Below are 21233 nucleotides of genomic sequence, written 5' to 3'. Positions count from 1 at the left end.
TGTGTGCAAGTACATCATCATTGTATTCGCTGGGACTGTCAGCCCATTGTACTGCTGACCTGGCTAATTCTTGTTCGTCCATGGAATCGAGCATGTGGTACCCCTTCGATCTCGGAGTAATTTATCAGCGGCTTGGAATAGGTGTTCGGGGGATCTTGTATTTAACATAGGGGTTTGAAAATGTCTATTATATTCTGGACGTATCGGACGTATCGGATCATTAAAACCTCTAGTATTATTATGGGGTCTTCCTCTACCTACATAAGCTATCGTTTCTAATTGTTCTGATTCTTGCTCCTCCTCTTCCTCAGATTCTACTCTGTCTGTTTCTCGTCTTTCTTTATGTATTCGTTCTACTTCCTTGCGGATCTTTCGACACATGGCGATTATACACGCCTGTCTATCATGTTTCTCTTCTGATATGTTCTGACCCCATTTGGCAAGTCTTTGCATGGTATCGTGATCTGCCCCAGGCCTGTCTTGGTTCCTAATTACGCAATTTATGAAAAAACGTAGTAGTTGTCTTTGGACATCCACTATCTGGTATTCCATAGCTTTGTTAATACTTTCTGGACCTCGCCCTGTTTGGACAAAGCGATATATATTGTCTAGGTGTTCAACCATTCCTGGTATCGTCATTAAATATAATGTAGCTCGTCGTATACGTAGTGATGATATGAGCAATTTGTCCTGTCTACCTGGCACTGGATCGTATCTACAATCCACAAGCTGTTCTTTAAACATGTCGGATGTCGCTAGTTGGGGTGTACGTTGGAGTGCTAAATCTCTAAGGGTCTGTTTATTTCGCGGCGGTGTGGCAAACATGTCTGTCGTACCTCCTGTAGCACCATCTGAGGTGCTAGGCACGAAAGGATTCGTTGGACGTAGGATAGAGATTGTAGATGCGGGAAAAACTGTAGAAACGGACGGACCTGTGGGAACTTGTGTAGGAGTTTGTAATTGCGGGGATACAGACGGATGCTCTTGGTGTTGAACACCATCGGCAAGCGGTGTGTGTGGTATGGCATCAGCATACTCGGGAGCTACGTCATCTAAATAGGAGGAAAGGAAAACGTCCTTTGCTGTTTTGGGATGTGTTTTGGGATGTGCTTTTATCGGGAGCAATGGAGGAGTTAAGTCTTTTGGTATTTCCGGGGTAGCCTTAGGTAACCCTTCGGCCAGAAGAGGATACATACCATTCATAAGAGTGTTTCTTTGTCTATCTACTTGTTCTGAGTTTACTCGGGTACCTTCCTCAAGTAATAGATTTTCTCGAGTTTTATTTGAATTCTCTCTACCTTTCTCTTCCTGTCTGAGCGCTTTTTCTGTACGTCTATATGATTCTTTACGCCATAATTCAATGGCATCTTTCTGTGACTGTCTGGCTTTCTTTTTCCATAATTCTTCTTCTACTCTCATGATGCAATCTGCATCCCAGGTCCCCGCTGCGGGCCATCTCTGACTCTCTGGTAATTCTTTGGTGTAGTCCACCCATAAATCAAGAAATAATACGGCATCTAGGCCATGCTTATGATACATAAAGTACCCTGGAGTGTCCCTAGGTGGGATGGGAACAGCTTCTTCGAGTACACCTTTTCTAGTTTTGATCTGTCTTAGTTTCGAAAAGAGTGGCATTTTTAGATGGTTGTTAGAACACACTTTATACAGTAAACACAATAATGAACAGTCATTCACACCACAATATATAGAACGTATTAAAACATTTAACACTTAACAGTTTTACGAACGATGATAACTAATAGAAAACTAGTTAATGACATAATACTGACACTAGATAATACTTATTTATATGCAAGACATACTAGATATACTGCTAAACAGTACAGATACACTGCTGAAACAGTGCAGACCGGATTTGTGTACCCAAACCCGTCTTGACCGGCACAGACTATGTGCACGTAAAATGCCTCCCCGGTAATGGTACTCACCGGGTCGCTCGGAACGGAAGGCCTCGGAAACGGAACTGAAACTGGACCGGACTGGACTCGACTCGACTGGGCTCGGAACTTCGGAACCTGGCGGGCCTCTGTATACCTCGGATCTTGCTCTCTCAGCTAGGCTCTGGTCGGGATACTTCGCACTTCTCACCGCCTCGTCTGGGTGTTGATCGCAGCCTCAGTCGCCTCCGCTTGGCCGGAGGGAGATACAGGAAATCCTGCAGGTACGCGTTTTTGTCCGTTCAGCTGTGGCAGGAGACCGGGCCTGCAACGCACCGCCGGCGCATGAGATGAGAAAGTGTCCCTGTTCGGGCGCCAATTTATGTGGTAAATATTTCATTACCGGTACTATTTTTTATGCGGTAAAGTCTAGTAAGAATAACTCAGTAAATATAAGAGGCAGAATCCGTGGTATTAGAGGTTCTAAAAGGCTTTATTCCTATACAAAGGGATACAATTCGAATTGCAGGCTTCTATTCCATCACCACGAAAGTTCAGGAAGGAAGGGCATACATTATTGACAGATAATCAGTTTTATAGAAAATACACTACAGTGAAACAGATGCAAGAGGCGTAACAGCTGATAATACAGATAAAATGTGCATACGTAACTAATAGAGGCGGACATATGGGTGGAATTTAATAAACGTCATCATACATGATGTCACAAGTGGGTGGATCCATAAGAGAATCCTGCAATGTCAGCAGAAATATTTGGCAGAGATGCGCGCGCAGCCGCATGACGTGTAATTGACGTGTAACTAGAGGGTGAAGGGGACTTGACATTTAGCTCTACATGTGGAGACAGAAGTCTGGGGGTCATGTCAACCTAATCCCAAATCATATCTAATATCCTATGTTTAAAGAACTGTGTTATCCAAAAGGAAAGGTCTCTAGGATAGAATCTATTCTATACTGACTGTTAGTGCGTGTACAAGCGTCTAAGTGTCTACATGAGATGCGAGGGGGTAGGAATATTCCATGGTAACAGGGGCTATGAATTACTTGCATGAGGACAGCGAGGCCTGGCCCCTTGCACGGTAGCTGGAGGAATGTTTACCTAAACTACTAGACAGGAATGCATCGGATGAGGAGCGGAGTAGATAATCTTGAAGGTGAAATACAGTTTTTGGCAGGCAACAGGCTGGATCAGGCACCGTTAGCCGCGCAGGGAGTAGGACAAGGTTCAAGGATACAGATGCAGGCTCAGACTGGAGCTTTCAGAGGCAGAAGGCAGGAAAAGGCTTGATGACAGAATTCTGGGCCTACTCGCCTGAATCTGTAAAATGTGGAAAGTGAACCACATAAAGTCGGTGGCCTTTCATACTTAGGAATGGAATATCTGACCCATTCATGGCGGATCTGAAAGAGGACATGTTGACGGTGGACGCACATATATTTGCGTCTTCAAAACTGGAACTGGAGGGAACATACATGTACTTATAGCATGCACATGGAGCCGTTGGGGTCTACGATAGGGGACATAACTGATCACAAAATTCATATTTCCTCAGTCCATCTTGAGTCGTGCCATTTCCAACTCGTGTAATCTGGTCCTTTCTCTTTCCTGGATCTCCTCCTGCGAGAGGCCCGTTCCCCGCTCCTCGGGAGCCGTGGCGTTCCCCTCTGGTGCGACACTGTTTTGGTCGGAGGATCCGGTGATCCCAGTTTCTGCCCACGACTCAAGGGCGCGCTTCAAATCATCTTTGGTACTCAGGCCGGTGGTAGCAATGCCTAGTTCCATGCAGAATTGTTTAAGTTCGCGGTGGCTATATTCTTCCAACTTATCCATTTGGAACTTTTCAGTGGAACCGCTATCTTTGGCTGACATCGTGGTTTTGTCGTGGGGTGAGCTACTCTCTGTACGATTACGCGTTGATTCGGATCGCGCCGCTGGCCACCAATGTTAGACGGACCGGGAGGGTCGGCCGAGGACAAGGGGAGAGGTCTCCGGGGAGAGCCGTCTCCAGCGATCGTACAGACAAATAACTTCCCCCCCACAGACAGATACCACACAAGGAGATGAGTTAGCGTTCTTTATAAGCACTTCTTAAGGTACGATGAAAAGGTACAAGGAGGTCTGGACTCAGGGGTCCCCTCGATTCAAGTCTCTCAAGATGGGAAAAGGGGGTAGCGGGATAGTCTGGTTACCAGTCTGGTAGTTGAGGTGGTATGGTGGGTAGCTCACAATCCTCGAGCTTGGTGGTCTAGCTGGTACGAGCCGCGGCAGCGCCAGCAGGTCCCAGTGAAGATGGTCGATACACGGTCCGCGGCAGCGCCAGCAGGTCCCAGTGAAGATGGTCGATGTACGGTCCGCGGCAGCGCCAGCAGGTCCCGGTGAAGATGGTCGTTACAACGGGCCGTGGCAGCGCCAGCAGGTCCCGACGAGGATGGATGTTGCAGAAGGCCGCGGCAGCGCCAGCAGGCAGGTCGATAGTTCACAAGATAGGGCTACGGCAGCGCCAGTAGTCCGTCAAGGCTGAGTTCTCTCGGTGTCTCTCGACTCCAGGATACAACTGCCTTCCTGCTCCGGAGCTGCTCCAGTTATAGGGCAGGTGCCCTTTGATGTCCGGACCCTCGCACTTGGAGGTCGGAGGGTCCGGGATGAAGGTGTCCAGACACCCAGCGGGGGGGTGGAGCCGGTGCCTGGGGGAGCTGGAGGCGATCGTCACCTGGCGGGGGAGAGTCCTTGGCGCTTCGTTCTCCCATTGACCTGCCAAGTGGTCCGCTCACCTCCTGGGTGGATGGTGGTGCCGGGATGTCGGGGCCGGCCAGGCCCAGGGTTAGGGTCGGGGGGAGGCCACGCGGCCTCGTGGTGCAGGGCCCAAGATGGCGGCTTGACCCGGCCGAGGGAGCCGGTGGTGGCTTGGGCCCGTGATACATGGAGGTCCGAGGGCAGGAGTTCCGTCGGGAGACGGGGTGCGAGTGATTCTCGTGGGTCACGCCTGGTGGGCCGGGGCTTGGGCCCTGTCATGCGGGGAGGGAGCAAGCCCTTCGTGTGGCCTGTCCAACACAGCCTGTGGAAGTTAGTGCTTACACCTCTCACAACAGATATAAGTTTTCTTATATCTAAGGTTACTGCACTTAAAACGTATGTCAGCCCTATGGCAGGCTCTTCAGATGTGAGTGTGCCCCTGCAGGAGCAGGAAACCCCTACAAACACCAGAGTCGATTCTCCAGGCTTTGTAAGTGCAATCAGCCATTTTAATAATAACAGTGGGCCATTTTCATTGCAACATATCTAACTACATAGTGGCTGCACCCAACACAGTCATGTTTGGTATCAAACATGTTGGAATCATACCCCAACACTGATTACAGTGTTGGAAGCATGATCCAATGTACTGTGGGGCTCCCTTGGGTACCCCTGTACTCCCAGTACCAGCCTTTCAGGTTCTGACAGCCATCTAGTGCAGCTGCCGACCACATACATGATCGTGATGTCCTGCTGCTGAGCCAAGCTTGAGAAGGGGAAGGTAGGACAATGGGTTTCCTGCAGCAGGGAGGTGTGACCACCTCCCAGACAGAACTTAGAGTTTTGTGCTGAGGTGTGGGTGCTTGCCAGCGCCACCAGAATGCTTGAGGGCACATTTGGTGCCCTACTTACATGCTCTAGTTTGAGCCAGTTGAGGGAACCTTTCTCTCCTGCTCTGGCATGAAACTGGACAAAGGACATGGGAGTATACTCCCCTCTGTCCAGACCCTCCTCTGGGAGGTACCCCTGAGTTGTTCCAACCCCTTACCTAGGGTACCTAAGGACTTACTAGTGGGTGGGACCTTAGATTCGTCGTGGGACAAGACTCAAGCCTGAAACAACATCTGTCTTCACCCGTCTGGACACTTGGACTTTGTTGGACTTTGACTGGAACCAAGACTGCACCAAGGAAGACCTGTGCTGCTTCTGGTCTCGCTGTTCTTCAAGTCTTCTTTGTCGTCTGTGTCTGTGCTTCTTCCAGGTTCATCGACAGAGCTGTGGGCATCAAGGACACCCAGGGAAATCTCCTTTGGGTCTCCTTTTGCATCTGCAGGCACCGCAACAAAGCTGAGTGGCCTGCTGCTCCTGTGGTCCCACAGACGTCCTGAGGCTCAGCAACACAGGTGGTGATTCTGCAACTCCCTCGAGGCCTGACCTGTCCTCTCTGCAATTTTGAGGCCAGTATCCCTCATCAGAAATGCTGAGACGAACCCATGTGCACGTGTCGACTTGCTGTTGCCAAGGTTTGTTGGCTCTGTACACACTCTTCAGGCTACAAGAAGCTCCAGCCTCCAGTATCTCTTCCCTCCAAGATCAGCGTTCTCGCCATATCCTCTGCACCACTGACCTTTATCTGTGGTGAGCTGCTTGAGGTCCTCTTGCGACTCATGTGACTTCAGCCTGAGGGTCCTCCTGAGGCTCCTGAGGGCCTTCTACTGATATAGTGGACTTCCCTGCTTGGTCTGGTACTGCTCAGACTCTCCTAGTATTGGTGAGTCTCTTGAATCTCTCTGGTCCCAACGCTGCTCCTTTTTCGTCTTCCATGCCAGTTGCGGCTACCAAGGCTTGCTGGTGCTCCCGCCAGACACCAACCACCTAATCACCGACATTCAATGTGGGATAGCTTGTTTACGACTCCTGGTCTTCCTCAGCACCGCCTGGTCCTCACAGCTGTACCAACAAGGTCACTGTCAACTATTCTGAATATTCTGACATCGGTGTGCATTGTGTCTTCGTGCCTCCTGGTCACCTCTGAGTGGCATAGACTCTGTCCCCTCTTCTTGCAGGTCCTGCACTTCCAGAATTCATCCTTGGATTTTGAGATTGTTTACATCGAATGCGCTACAACGCATTCCATTACAATGTGGTTGTTACAACGACAGCGTGGTACAACATGAACCATTACTTCGTAAGTCATTACAACGACTTGCTGTAGGGGGCAGAAGGTGTTGGATGTACAATCCAACACCTTGCCTGCTGTTCCACAAACTGGAGTAGGAATAGTAAATTATACTATTCCTAAGTCCAGAGCGTCCCCTAGAGCAGGTCGGTGTAACGACTTGCAATGTAATGGTTCGCTTTGTAACAGAACGGTCGTTGTAACGACCACGTTGTAATGGAATGCGTTGTAGCGCATTCAATGTAAATGTAATGTAATGTAAATTATAATGCGTGCTGTCACCCAACGGGTATCCTGGTGCTGAGAGAGTTACCTTGTTGTTAAGTGCGTGTTTAATCGCCAACCCCAAAATAAGTCAGACGGTTGAGGGGGGAGGGGAACAGAATAGGACATCAGGATAGGTCAATGACAATAAATTTGTGTATTACTCCTCCCCCAGAAACAGTCAGGTTTTCAGCTTTTTCCTGAATTGCATTAAGTTCTGACATGTATTCTTGGATTCCACCAGACTTCTTTACATTTTCCTCCAGGGGGCATTTTCTCGCAAGCCTTCCATCGCCGTCTATGGAGGTTTCTGACATCTCTTCACCCCCTATCGAGGTTTCTGACATCTCTTCACCCCATGCACCAGGCTTCCCTGCTGTAGGTAACCTGGTTCCCGGGGCAACTATGGTTGGGTTGGCTCTCCAACCATCCATCCTCAAAGGAAATCCTTTGGGGTCCTCTGAGAAGGATCCTGCAAAACTGCAACCACAACTTCCCTATTGAATTCAATTGGACATGCGGCTGTGTTTCCCTCTGCACACAGCCTCAGTATTGTTCCTGGATACTTACATTGGGTGGTTCTTTGTGTCCTCGGCTCCCCTGGGTCTTCTCGTCCAAGTCCCGTCCCCTGTGTCCACCTTGAGACCACTGTATTTTGTGCTACCTACCTTGTTGCTTTTTAAGTATTCCTGTATATTGTGTTGATATCTCCGGGTAGAAGTTATTAAAATGTGTTAGTGGGCGTTGTGTAACAAATAGAAGTATTTTGCATACAACTGTGTTTTTTTTTCATTTAACCTACACTACAGATTAAACTAGTAAAACAAGCTGCTTTACACTCCTTCAAGATAAGCCTGAAGGCTGCTCTCCACAACTACCACTTTGAGAGTTTTCTATGGTTATCAAAGACAACTAAAATCACCATAATGGTTGCCTAGATTAGTGCAAGGTGCACCACTTAAATAAGTGTGCACCGTATACTAAGCTAGCCTCTGATAATGACACAAATAGATTACAATTTAGAAGGTAGCACTAAAAAAATAAGGTTGCTAAATGAAACCCAAAAAATACTATATCCCATAGAAATGAAAGGAAAATAATGTAAAAACGTTGAATGAATGTATGAAAAATTTTAAAAAATATTAAACATGTAAAACATGTCAAAAAATGTTGTAATTTTCTTTAAAAAATTGTCAAGTACAAATTAAATAATAGTTTAAAATATATAGTCGTTTCGGGCCTCATTATGAGTTTGGCGGTGCACGAGAGGGTCCGCCCGCACCACGAACCCATGTTTCAACTGCTCGCTAAGTTAGGAGTTTTCTTCTGTCTGGTGGAATTTTCTTTGGCAGTGCCTACGAAATAGGCACCGCAATGAAAACGTCAAAATCAGTAACTGCTGCAGTCCATGCCGTGCAGGTACTGGGGTGCACACACACAGGGGGGCACATCATGTGCTCTTTTGCATGCACCCCATGCCACAGAGGCACCCTTTGTTTCCTCACTGCCACACTTTTCATGATGGTCACACCTCCATGAAAAGTGTGGCAGTGAGGACACTCGTAATATTCTTGGCAGGGCCACAGCTGCCATACCAACCATATTGCGGCCTCAAGACCGCTGTGCCACCACCAGGAGCTCTGATCCCTGGTGGTTGAGGTGGTCCTAGAGCAGCCTGACTGCCCTGGTCATAATAGGGCGGTCAAAAGACCACCAATGCCCCGCCCCCGCGAGTCCGGTGGCCTGTGGACCACAAGACTCAGAATAAGGCCCTTAGCACATACTGGAAAAAACGTATCTCAAAATGATAGTGAAAATATGGATATAAAGCAACAATGGAAAAAGTGGAATATGTACAACATACTATACTATTTAAATATAATTTAAAAAATGTATTTAATAATACAAATTTATTAGAAATGCTCTATTTATTTAACTATATATGTTTATTTAAGTTGAAATTATTAAAAATATAAAATATACATTAAATAAACTATGAAAACATAAATACAATGAGAAAAATGTGTTACATGTCATTATTCTGGAGAAAAATGTAATCAATAATATAATTGATTACACACATACAACTAACAATTTATTTATCATATTTCTAAACACAGGGACAGCGTTGGACTTTAAAGGGGTGGCATTTACTATTCTCACTCCAGCCTAAACCGATTAGGGGATGGTGTTGGACAATAAAATTGGGCCGTTTACTATTCTCACTCTAGCCTCTACCAATTTAGGAAAGGTGTTTGACACTAAAAGGGTAACATTTACTATTTCCACTCCAATTTATACCAATGTGAAGAAGGTATTGGATACTAAGGCCTCATTTACGGGGATTTTGAATAGTACAGAGTAGAAAATCCCCTTAATGTGCTGCCCTATGCCAAAGTGAAAGGGCAGGAATGTAGCGTATTTATGCAATACGATGCATCCCTGTCCTTTCTCCCTGCGATTGTGCCTTTTCGGCTGCCCAGCACCAATGCAGGCACACTTGCATCATGGTGCTCTTTCCTCTTTATATGTGTGCTGCAGTAGGCAGCAGATGACATTTCCTCTTTTTCCACTCCAATCTAAACCAGTTTTTGGAAAGTGTTGGACACTTAAGGAGTGACATTTACTACCTCACTCCAATATATACCAATTTGGGGAAGGTGTTGGGTAATAAAGGGGAGACATTTACTATTCCCACTCCAATCTAAGCCTATTTGAAGAGGTTGTTGGACACTAAAGAGGTGAAATGTGCTATTTTCACTGCAATCTAAAACAATTTATATAAGGTTATACAAACATTTTATATACCCAGTCAATACTTCTTACTCACACACAATTTTTTTATCTATTAAATAAACTAAAGTTTTATCGAAAAACTCACTTACCAAAACTTCAAACCTATATGTTCATATTTAAACGTTAAAATATAAAAAATATTTGCATTATTAGTAATAATTAACGTATTTTGGAAAATATTTACTTCAATTTCTGAACTTTATGGTTTAAATCTTTTTATTGAAATTTCAAAACACACAGATAAAATCCGACAGGTTGAGCTATCAACTCCTTGCTGACATATGGTATATGACTGAACAAGTCAGATTGGAAGTATGCACATGACAGTGGGCACGTATCCAGGCAACCATAAAATAAACCAAGAAATAAAAAATAAAATCATAATCCAAGATTAATAATCATAAAATAAAAATATATAAAGCCAATTTTTAAATAAAAAATTATAATATATTTTAGTATACTATTATAATTTAAAGGCAAAATAATGTTACAATATTTGCATTATAAATTTTTATTTTCACAAAAATCATAAAATGTAAGACTTTTACATAAAAAGATTTCTAATTTGAATTAAAATAATTATTTTATATCTCTCATTTTTCAAACAGATGTTTGTTTGAAAATGTATTTTCCTATCTATAATAATGTTTTTAAACGTTAATACCATCAATATATATGTTAATTAATTATATATTATAATTTATTAAAATATTGATGTAACAAAATGCAGTTTTAAATGTTACGATATTCCAATATTAATGAGCATATCAGTAAAATAATTAACATAAAATGTACTTTAAAATATACACTTTTTAAAAATCTCCCTACCCTTATCCCCTAAAACCCAATATCCCACTGCTATAATAAATTTGCGAACCATTGGTTTTCAAGATTAATACAACAAATTTCAAAAAGTTTTGATTCATAAATCATCTTACTAAAACCGAAATAAAAAAAATAAACATATAACATCAAACTATATTACATACAATATATTTTCTAAATCGATATTTACTATAATGATATTAAAAAACAACACTTAAAATTATATTTTTATCTTTGATATTCCTGTCAACAATATTGTTGACATCCCAATATTTTTTTGTACTGATATTTTGTCCAAATGCCTCACATTTGAAGTTAAATGAATCTGTTTATAGTCGGATCAAAGTCCATGTCACTCATATTGGAAATGCAGTAGTGCTCCAGACTGAATTGATTCATTCTCTTGCTAATTAGGCATGGTTAATGCATGGGACCCTGTAATACTGTTCTGCTCAAGGCATACACACAGTGGAGCTGCAAATGCAGTCCGTCAAATTACAATCAGGGGCTCAGACTGGGCAGCAGAACTACTGTGACTCATGAATCCCAAGACACACTCTGCTTCTGTGAACTTTTTCACAGTAGCGGGTGGGGGCCCGCTGGAGTTTCACTTTCTATTTGAAGCTATATCCCATTGGTGGGAGTGGTGTGGCACAGCGGCCAGAGCAGCTGACTTGGGAGCGCGGGCTCGTGGTTCGATCTCAGGCAGCAGATCAGTTCAGCATCATGTGACTCTGGGCAATAGCTCACTTAATCTTTCCGTTGGCCCCCAGCGCCTAGATACCCTTAGGGGTGATAAGTCGCACTTTACAAATCTGGAATTATTATTATTTAATATTGCAGGGACTCTTATTATGTTTCTCCACATTCAGCTCAAAAACATTGTTTTGGGCAATAAGGCACTTTAGAATGACCCATTATTTTAAATTGCTGCAAAATTTGCCTTTTAGCTGTGCTCGCTTGAAAGGTAATATCTGTCTTCCATTTTCTCTTCTACTTAGATGACTAGCCTTACAGAAAATAGTAAATATTTCTCCACATCACATGTAACTAAATGGTAGAAACTATTTGATAAAAAAAGGTCTCTTCAGGTTTTGAAGGTAAGCCGCATAGTTGCCACAGGGCACCATGCCATCCGTGGCAGCTTCAATCACGTCTGGTCAGCGATGTGTGCTCTGGAAAATTAAGTTTTGCTTTTGTCATTAAGTATGTGCATAAGTATGTTTTTTTTTAAATGCCCACTTTGAAATGTATTGCTTGATAAAAATACAGGACTGGCTATCGGTGTCACTCACATGGAGCCATTAGGGAGCTACAATTCACCATCTACATGTTTTGTGGGAGTTCAATCTTTCATTCACATCATGGATACAAACAAACATTGACAATGTTTGATGTTTTGGCTCTTACAAAGAGAATATGTTTGTACTAATCTGTTTTGACACACAGCAGATACAGAGGCATACCTTAGTCAGTGAGATTCAGGTGTGGAAATTTAGAATTTCCCATAAAGAAAGCAATGGGCTCCAGGGTGAATGGGTGAGATAACCGTGGTTCAGGATAGTCTGTTCCCATGAGGAGTAGGGTTAATATTGATTTTCATAAGGTGGCATGTGTTGCTTATCTAGAGTTTGGCAGAGAGGTACTCTGTTACAACGGTGATGGAGTACCCTGTCTCTGCCAAGCTCAAGTACCATCGACTCGATTTTAAGTCAGGCACACAGCACGTTTTATGCTGATGGAGTAAAAGGTACTCTATTAGTGTAAAACTTCCTCTGATGGAGCGACGGACTAGTGACCTTCAGGGGAAAGCCATCTGATCATATTTAGAATGGAGGGTCGGATGGCTTTTCTTTTTAACTGTCTGTCACCGCAAGGTCTATTGTGGTGGTGAGGGACTGTAAAAATACCATACCATGGAAAACTTCCATGGTATGGGGGTCATTTGTTTTTTTTCTTTCAGCAACAAACATTTCCACGTATTGGAGTTTGTTTTTAAAAATTAAAAAACTTTAGAAAAATGTGAAGGCCGCCATCCTGTTTCACGAGCCACCCATCAAACGTTTCCTACATTAACAAAATTGACCACGGGGCCAGCAGACATCTCTAGATTTGGTGGGTAGAGCAAAAGCAGGGTGGCAGGTGTAAAGTGCTCTGCCACCTATTCTGCCGTTACTCAGTCTGACAAACCCTAAATCAGGTCCTCTGTCTGTGTGGGTAAAAACGATAGTTTGGCATGCCACCTGGTGCAATTGCCAGTAGATAAGCATTTGTTTCATCAACTTTTGGGTGTTTGATTGCCAGAAGTATGTCTGGAAACCTGAGACTAGTGCAGCTTTTCAAGACTACTACTGCCAATGTTTGTGCGTTCCAAAAAGTACATATGCATCTATTCAGGGAGTACTTCTATGGGTTCATATTTGCTACTTTTTGGTAAACTGTTCACTATATATTTTAAGTTCCTGGTCCTTAAAATTAAAAAGTTAAAACCTCTTAGTAAAAACAAAACACCAAGAAAAACCAACACAGACATAGCACATCAGACCCAGGACCCCCAAACCCAATTACCAAGCAACAAAGCTTTTATTTCTGTCGTGTCAGAGCCCAGACACCTCCTTGAAGCTACACCCTTGAGCATAGGTATCACATGGGTCACTATACAGGCTTCCATACAAAGAATACGTTTTACAAGCTGTGTGGCTGCAACTGTGCCTCATTCATGCCCACTCCCCTGCTGCTCTCATACCCCAACCACACCTGACACCTTCTCCCATCCCTCCCTTGCTGCTGTCACTGAATCCTGCTGTCACTGTCTGTAACATTCATTGTTACTATCATCTGCTGGTCCTGCAACACAGAGCCCACCAGTGCTGCTCAACGTCAATGGTACAGGGGTAAAGATTTTCCAAAGCAGCCTAAGTAGGTGCATTTGTTCCATTCCTTTAGGATGGATTCGAGCCACTCTGCACACACGGAGAGGTCTGCAGGTTCTGCTAACAAATTGACAATCTGATCATGGAACTCCTTCCATCACAGGTTCAGTGCACTCTTCTAGGCTGTCACACAACCCTTCTATCTTTCATCATCTGCTTGGCCGAGGGTGCAGGAGGCCGGCAGTGGTGTTCAGCAGACTCAGTGACATGCTGAGGCTGTCTGACTCTCTTGATGTGTCTTGATCTACTCCTGCAGCAGTGTCTCACATTGTGGATGCTTCTCACAAATATTAAACAAATATTACTTATTTACACTGCTTCCACCCTTGCACCAACAAGTCCACTGAACATATATCTGGAGATAACTGCATCCACTCACATTATGACCCATCTCCCTTGGTTATAGTAATGGTCAACCCGGAACAATCTTTTGGAAAAGGGCGGCTTTGTGATTGATACAGTTACTTCCTGCTATCTCGTCCATTTCTATAGCGCTGCAAATGCACTGCCCAAGTGGCACCAAAGTGCTGCTAGGCTAAAACATAACACGCTTCATGTTGTAATCAGACACTCACACAAGCAGGCCAAGTGTTTGAATGTGTGTGTGGCATGTGTATGTGTGTGACTTGTAAATGTATTCAAGACAAGACCTTAAGGTATATCAGTGCATAATGGCAGTCACAATAGAGGTGCTGTGTATGAATTATTGATGTCTGAATGAGTAGTGAAGCAGCAGTGATGTTGGAGAGCAGGGTGCCAGTGCCTTATGAGAGCTCTTGGACCATGCTATTCAATACCGGAAATGAAAACTGAAGGCACTGTGAGAGCTCTGTAGATGTCTCAGTAGTGGGACAATAGAGGGACAGTGGCTCTTTGTATAGGTCAGTTCAGACGTATATTTTGAGAGCCCCGTGAAAGTGTCATTTAAAGGACATCACTTCATGGTGCAAACCCATCTGGATTTGTGGTGAGATCCCTGTTAATATCTAAAAACTAGGATATCAGAACATGAAGCAAACCAAGTAGAAGGGGTACTGTAAGAGTTCTGCGGACGGTGATATTCCACTGCAGACAGAGGTGTATTGTGAGAGTTTTCTGGGTGTTTCGTTACTTGTACACCAGAGCATAACTGTAGTAGAACTTATTAGAGGTGCATTGTAAAAGCTTTGTACGTATATCAGTACTAGTATTGTTGTGTACACACAGGTCAAGATTGGCATGCATTTAAGACCCCTTACAATGTTTCAGACCTGGGAAAGCAGTAATTGCATGATGCCAGCAAGAGAGATGAACGTCACAGTACTGGGATATCAGTGCATGGTACAGATCAGAAAACAATTGGGTAAGAGACTCCTCTGGTCGGGGGTTTCAGTGCCAAGGTTTGAAGCTCAGTCTCTTAATGTTCCTCTCCCTTGACATATTTTGATGCTGGTCAGAAGCATTGGAACCACACATGCAGTTCTGCCATCTCAATGCACCTTAAAAGTGACAGACACTGTTTTGATGTTGAGATGCAGGCACATTGACCAAGGGAAATTCAATCTGATAGGCACGAGTAGGCAGGAGTGCTTTCTTTACCGGGATAGACATCTTCCATACTCAGGATGAGAAAGGAACTAAAGGGAAGCATCTGCATCAAAAGGGCCGTTTCAAAGCAAATGTTTCTGAGGGCAAACGCAAAAATGTAACTCTCTCCATCTCCTTATTTTCTATACATTTTTACCCCTCCTGGTCCTATCACCCCCTTCCTCTCTCTCTCTCTCTCTCTCTCACTCTCTCTTTTTCTCTCAATCTCTTGTGCCACCCCTCGGCTTTCATTTCTTCTCTTTCCTAATCTGTCCTCTCCATACAAACGTCAGTTTTTATCCTCTTCTCTTACCTTCCTCTCCCTCTTACTTGTTTCTCACAACTGCCTCGCTCTGACCCTCCTCTCCCCTGCCCTGCTCTCTCACTCTTACTCATTTTTCTCCATTTTCCTTTGTCTATGTCTCATGTAACTCATATTTTACCTTTTTCATCTCACCTACTTCGATCTACTCCTCCATCTGCAAGGCCGGTGAAAAGTTTTCACCAACCCAGGTTAAGGAGCAATATGAAATTCTCTTCTGTTGACAGCTTAATCATCAACCTGGTACTGGCTTCTGTGCTATTTCACACATCATCTTCTTTCAACCTCCTCTTCGCTCCTTTAAACACCCTTCTATTCTTCCTCCTTCCTCTTCTCTCAAACACGCTTCCAGCACTCACATTTGAAACTCTTCTGCAGTCTTTCAGATCCTCATTTTTTCACTTTTCCCTCTTACAGCCTCTTTGTGTTAACGTGTCTCTCAGTCTTCATGCACCCTACTATGCTTCCCTCTCTCCTTTGTCACTTTCCTCCAGCTCACCTATTGCACACATTACCTTTCCTCACTTGTCTCTCATCATATTCTGTTGTAAACCCCACTATAATGAATACCTATCACACCTCTAGGGTTTCACATTCTTTTTTCACCCTTCTGCAACACTCGCTCTCAGTCCTGCATCTTCCTCTGCTTTGCCGCCTCTAACACACACTCAAAACCACCTGTCTCATTAAAAATCTTTGCTAAAGTAGCCTCACACATCCTTCATCCCCAAACCGCCCCTACTTAATTTTGTCATACACATTCCTCTCCAAATCCACTGAAGACAAAGATACACAAAGATTTACACACATGCTTATGGTGGCTGTGTTTCTTGTACTTCCAAACACCAGTATAAGTGTTAGCAATAGCTTGTCAAACTTGCACCAGTGAAAATAGAGATGTGCTCTACAGTGAAGCAATAGCAACGACAGGAACAACTCATTTTAACAGAACAAACCTTGTACAGAAATGTAGTACACTGTTTCACTGCTATATATATCTTTAGGAACAAGAACCATATTAAAGTTGTGGGGTCATTTAGAAACCACTAAACTATATTGAGCCCTTACTTTATATCGTGTCTTATAGAACTGTAACTTAATTAGGACATTTGGAGCAGTCAAGCCTTCTCCTTGGTAGCAATGCACAAGTTAGACACATACCTACCAAGCAAACACGTTTTGAATATGCCTGCACGCTGCACACAATGCACACCTGTACAAATTGGTGACAGCCGCTACTTGCCAGTTGGGACTCTGCTTTCCTTGACCATTACATTTCAAACGTTGTACAACAATGTAAAATGTCATGAATGTGTTTAAAATTTTGAAACAAATGTGTTCAGGTTCTCACGATTCTCAATACACATCAGGATGAAAGGCTAGGCAGATACTTGCCTCCATGGTGAAGAGGCATCATAGTATGGGCAGACCATGATGAGAAAGTGGTATGAGTGGGTAATGAGTGGGACTAAAGAGGAAAATTCAGAAAATAGTGCTTACAATAAAGTAACACTTCCTCTTTTGTTTTTTAACATTTCAGAATTAAGCAGGAATGGAGTTTCATGTTGGAGTGCAGGCAAAAAGGTATTCCCCAGTCTGTTTACCTTAATAATGGATTTGTTGACACTGGGCTAAGACTCTTGGAGAAACTCGAAGAGAGATCTCATCTTATCAAGAAGTTTGATTCCCTTGAGGATTTAAGAAAAACAAAAGATTCATTTATTTTTGAGCTTTATGGAGAGCACTGGAAGGTAAGTCAGTTCTTGCTTTGTCCACACAATCGTACTGTAAATAGAAGATAACAGAAACAAACACGTTTCAGTGTAATCGACGTTGGCACTGTTGTTGCCAAGATGTCTTAACACTACTTTTTTATTTGTATCCAATAGTTTTGCATATCACCAGCACTTAACATTTGGACACTTTGCTTCACCTGGAGGTCAGGTTTTAAATAAGGCTGCTAATCTGGAGTTGCAATGGTGTGTTACACGTCACCATCTTAAAGGGCTGGCACACCTGGCATTGGTTAACGTTGGTAACCTATAGTTGCAATGTTGTGAATCAAGCCAATGTCTTCAAGGTGTAGCACATCTGGCCTCAGCTAGCGTTAGAAACAAGGGGTGTTGTTCACCCTGTCCATTCAAAGGGGCATTAGAGGTCCTGGATCTGAGAGGTCCTTGAAAAGTTCCATCTGCGTTGATGTATTCCATCACTTAGTTGAGAGGCATTATTTACATGGATTTTGTCTTGTGCCTCTTGAGAATGACAATGCTCGACCTTAGCTGAGAATGAATCTGTAATGGGAGACCAGGTCTCAAAGGAATAAATATGAAGTTGATGGTTTGTTCCGCTAGGAGCCAGAGAAGATAATTTTGAGCAGGTGAGGTGTGATATGACTTCTTTAGACCCAAGAAGAGCCTGCCCATTTCATTGAAAGCTTTAAATCTCTTGTCTTTCTAACACTCTGGACAGATTGCATTGCAGTGGCCCAGCCGGCATAATGTCAACCTGCAAATGGGTGAGGAGGACCCTTCTCAAATTCATAAACTGAACGCTGTGCTCTTTGTGCCAGCTGTGATCTGAATAAACAGAATCATTATCGCGAAAATCCTCATTGAAAAAATGTTTGACCGCACGTGACGCAAAGATGCAAATGTTTTTGGTTATTTTCATGATCCGAAGCAGTAGTTCGCAATACGTGAAGTATCCGAAGATAACATTGAGATGAATAATTGAGTCGTAATTGCATTGTACTAGTTGCAAACGTTGCACAGAACTCACTGGAAGTCGTGAACAAGCCTACTTCGTTATAAACATGAATAAATAAAAATAAAAATAAATTGATGAGCAAACTAGCGAAAATGAACTTTCAATGATCTTTGGCATTTTGTAATATGGCTGCTAAAGTTAAAACTAACTATTAAAAACATTTCTATGAGGTGTCAGAGCCTCTGTCCTTGCTCTGTAGTGAACTAGGGTGACCTGGCCTCTCGCCATTGTACAGATGTCTATGTTCTTCGTTTACTAACAACATATTTGTTTGTCAAGATGTGTGGAATATCTAGGCTGCAATATCGTTGCGTAATTGCATATATATTACTTGGAATACATGCCCATAGGCCTTATCTGCCTGGAAACAATCCAAAAAGGTCACTACAAAAGCTTCTGTTCTCGATACCAATGACGCAAATATGGCAAAGAAGCCCCTGTAAAACAAATGCCCAATGATCCTAAAATAACATGCTTACTAGAACACATACATATGCATTATATACATTCTCTCTCTGGGTCAATACCAAGTTGATTAGCTTGAATAAAATGTAGGAAACATGGAAAAAAGACAAAGGAATGTAGACTAAGGGAAGCTGGGATGGATTTATTTAAACACATGTCTATTAAAAACATATCCTTAATATAATAAAGGTTTTTAAAATCATAATGCAGATTGTAAAAGTAGATGATAACGTTCAATCATATAAATGCAAGCATGTACTTCAGGTGTTGTTCACATACAAAATCGGTTAAACATTCGGAAACTTGGGCAGATCTGTCTTGTTAATTTTATATACCTTTTACTACCAGCAGATGTTCTTTGCCGCCACTGGGTGATTTACAGCACTAGCAATTTTTGTCTTCCTTGAGTTCGAGTTTTTTCTATTTCAATATTGTCTGATACTGGCCAGATCAACCAGCGTTTAATACTTTGATGAAAACAATTTAGTTAAATGCTGGAGACGCCAGAGCGTCAGAAAAAGTGACTCCGGCGGCGCGAGCCTGTCATAAATAAGCCCCTTTGTCCCATCTGTGATCCCTTATAGGAAGATGCTGGTGCGAATAAATATTTCAATTTTTATATTAAACCATCAGTCTGAGAACACATGTTCTTGTTTTATTAGAATGTCTTAAAGGCCGCCCAAGAGCACTGATCTTGATTGGTTCACAGCAAAGAGGGATATGAAACAATTCATTTTATGGCTTCATGCTAGCTTGAGAACATTGATAACTAGTGAATAACGATACAGAATACACTGACAAATGTTGCATTGTATGTTTCTTTTCTGAATTATAGGGAAAACCAAAGAAAATGAAAACAAATATATAATAGCATGCAGTGGAACAAAGGTCTCCGTTGAGCATTAGGAATATTGCATACTCCTTGAGAAGATAAGTGGTTAAGGCAAGTAGGCGTGGATTACAAAAGCTGCCCAAGTGGTGCTCTTTTGAACCAAAGTGTCATTCAGTACCATATTACTTATTGTAAATTTGTTCTATCTGATCCTTCAAGCAGACAACCAACTAACAGTGATTTCTGCAGCCACGAAAGAACACTAACCACTGCGTAAAGGAAATAAGTAAAGTCGCAAACCCTTACAATAGCCAAGATGATGTTAATTTCCACCTCAGATAAAATTTGCAAGACTCAGCCAGTGTATCTAATCTGACAAGAGGAATCAGTGCTAGGTTGAAGCATGTTTTTCGTCTCACCTTTGTTGTAGTTTTCGATATTGAAAATGATCAAATATTACATGAAACTGGAGACAGCAAATTGATATTCATGTTCTGTTTCAAAAAGGGTATTTTTTCTAGCATCAAAAGACATGTATTTATCAATAATATGGAATATATTATATTATAATGTAATCATTTGGATACCATAGCTGGTGGTGACTTCAAACCCAAAGCTACTCTACTACATAAGAAGTTTAATGATTTACATTTCTCTAGAATGAAATCATCGATGAAATTTCTGTGGGAAACATATATATACATTTCTAGATCTACTTAATTTTGGGATTCAATTCAGGCTAAATTAATAAAGACTTCTGCAACTTCATTTTATATCTGTAACAGATTAATTCTAGCTCCAAGCTAAACTACAAGGGATTCCATATCTTATTATTAGGCTTGTTTGTCTTGCATGTCTATGAAGGCTAACTTAATAAATGTTTTCTTGTAAATATATGCATTCATTTTGGCAGCCAGTCAGGTCTAAAATGAATGTAGCCCTTAATTCAATTTTTGTTTTCTTTATAACTATATTTTTATGTTCTAATATCAGTTTTTAAATTAGAATAAAAACCCTGACCCACGTTTATCACACCCCTAATTGCCATTTTTTGTTCTAATATCAGTGTTTAAATTAGAATAACAACTCTGACCAACGTTTATCAAACCCCATATTCCCATTCCCCAAGGCAGAGTAGAAATTGCTCTCAATCCAATTAAACTTGTTATAAGAGTAAAGTTCCTCATCACCATCAAGGGGGTGGAGCTGTGGGGGGTGTCTAATTTAATTGAGCCCACCATTTCCAACCAATACTTGCCTCTGTCTATTGGCCACGAAACAAGCTTGTACCACCTACAATTCAAAAGTCCTGGTCAGGGATGTTGGCCATATAGCAGCCTCACAGGATTACAGTAGCCACAAATCATGCTTGTTGGACTACTCGGGTTTGGACTTTTGCTGAGAGTGAGTCTTTCTAACTAAGTCTCGCTTACTGTTAAAATATATTGAGAGTGCTAACTGCCAGCGTCTGCCTTTTAATACAAGGTACACTGCTTTGCAGCTTGAGTAAGAGGTTCTGAGTTGGCTGCACATTAATAAATGCACACACACAGTTGTGCACATGTGTGTGGGCTGAACGAGGTGGACTAATGTCCCGTTCAGCCTGATATCTGCGCACAAGTAGGCTGT

The 21233-nt window shown here is 42.6% G+C and overlaps 1 protein-coding gene across 2 annotated transcripts in view; it reads left to right on the top strand.

Annotated features, from left to right (window-relative positions):
- LRRC2 (leucine rich repeat containing 2) overlaps nt 1–21233 on the top strand; it is a 1026438-nt gene that overhangs the window by 290421 nt on the left and 714784 nt on the right. For both annotated transcript variants that reach the window (XM_085632844.1, XM_085632846.1), the window contains one exon: nt 17079–17289. In XM_085632844.1, the coding sequence (XP_085488970.1) occupies nt 17079–17289 (211 nt within the window). The remainder of the gene's footprint in view (nt 1–17078; nt 17290–21233) is intronic.

The sequence above is a fragment of the Triturus cristatus genome, chromosome 2_1 (assembly GCF_964204655.1).
Source record: "Triturus cristatus chromosome 2_1, aTriCri1.1, whole genome shotgun sequence".
NCBI lineage: Eukaryota > Metazoa > Chordata > Amphibia > Caudata > Salamandridae > Triturus > Triturus cristatus.
Note: the sequence above shows the minus strand (reverse complement) of the source record. Positions and strands in the feature narration are given on the sequence as shown.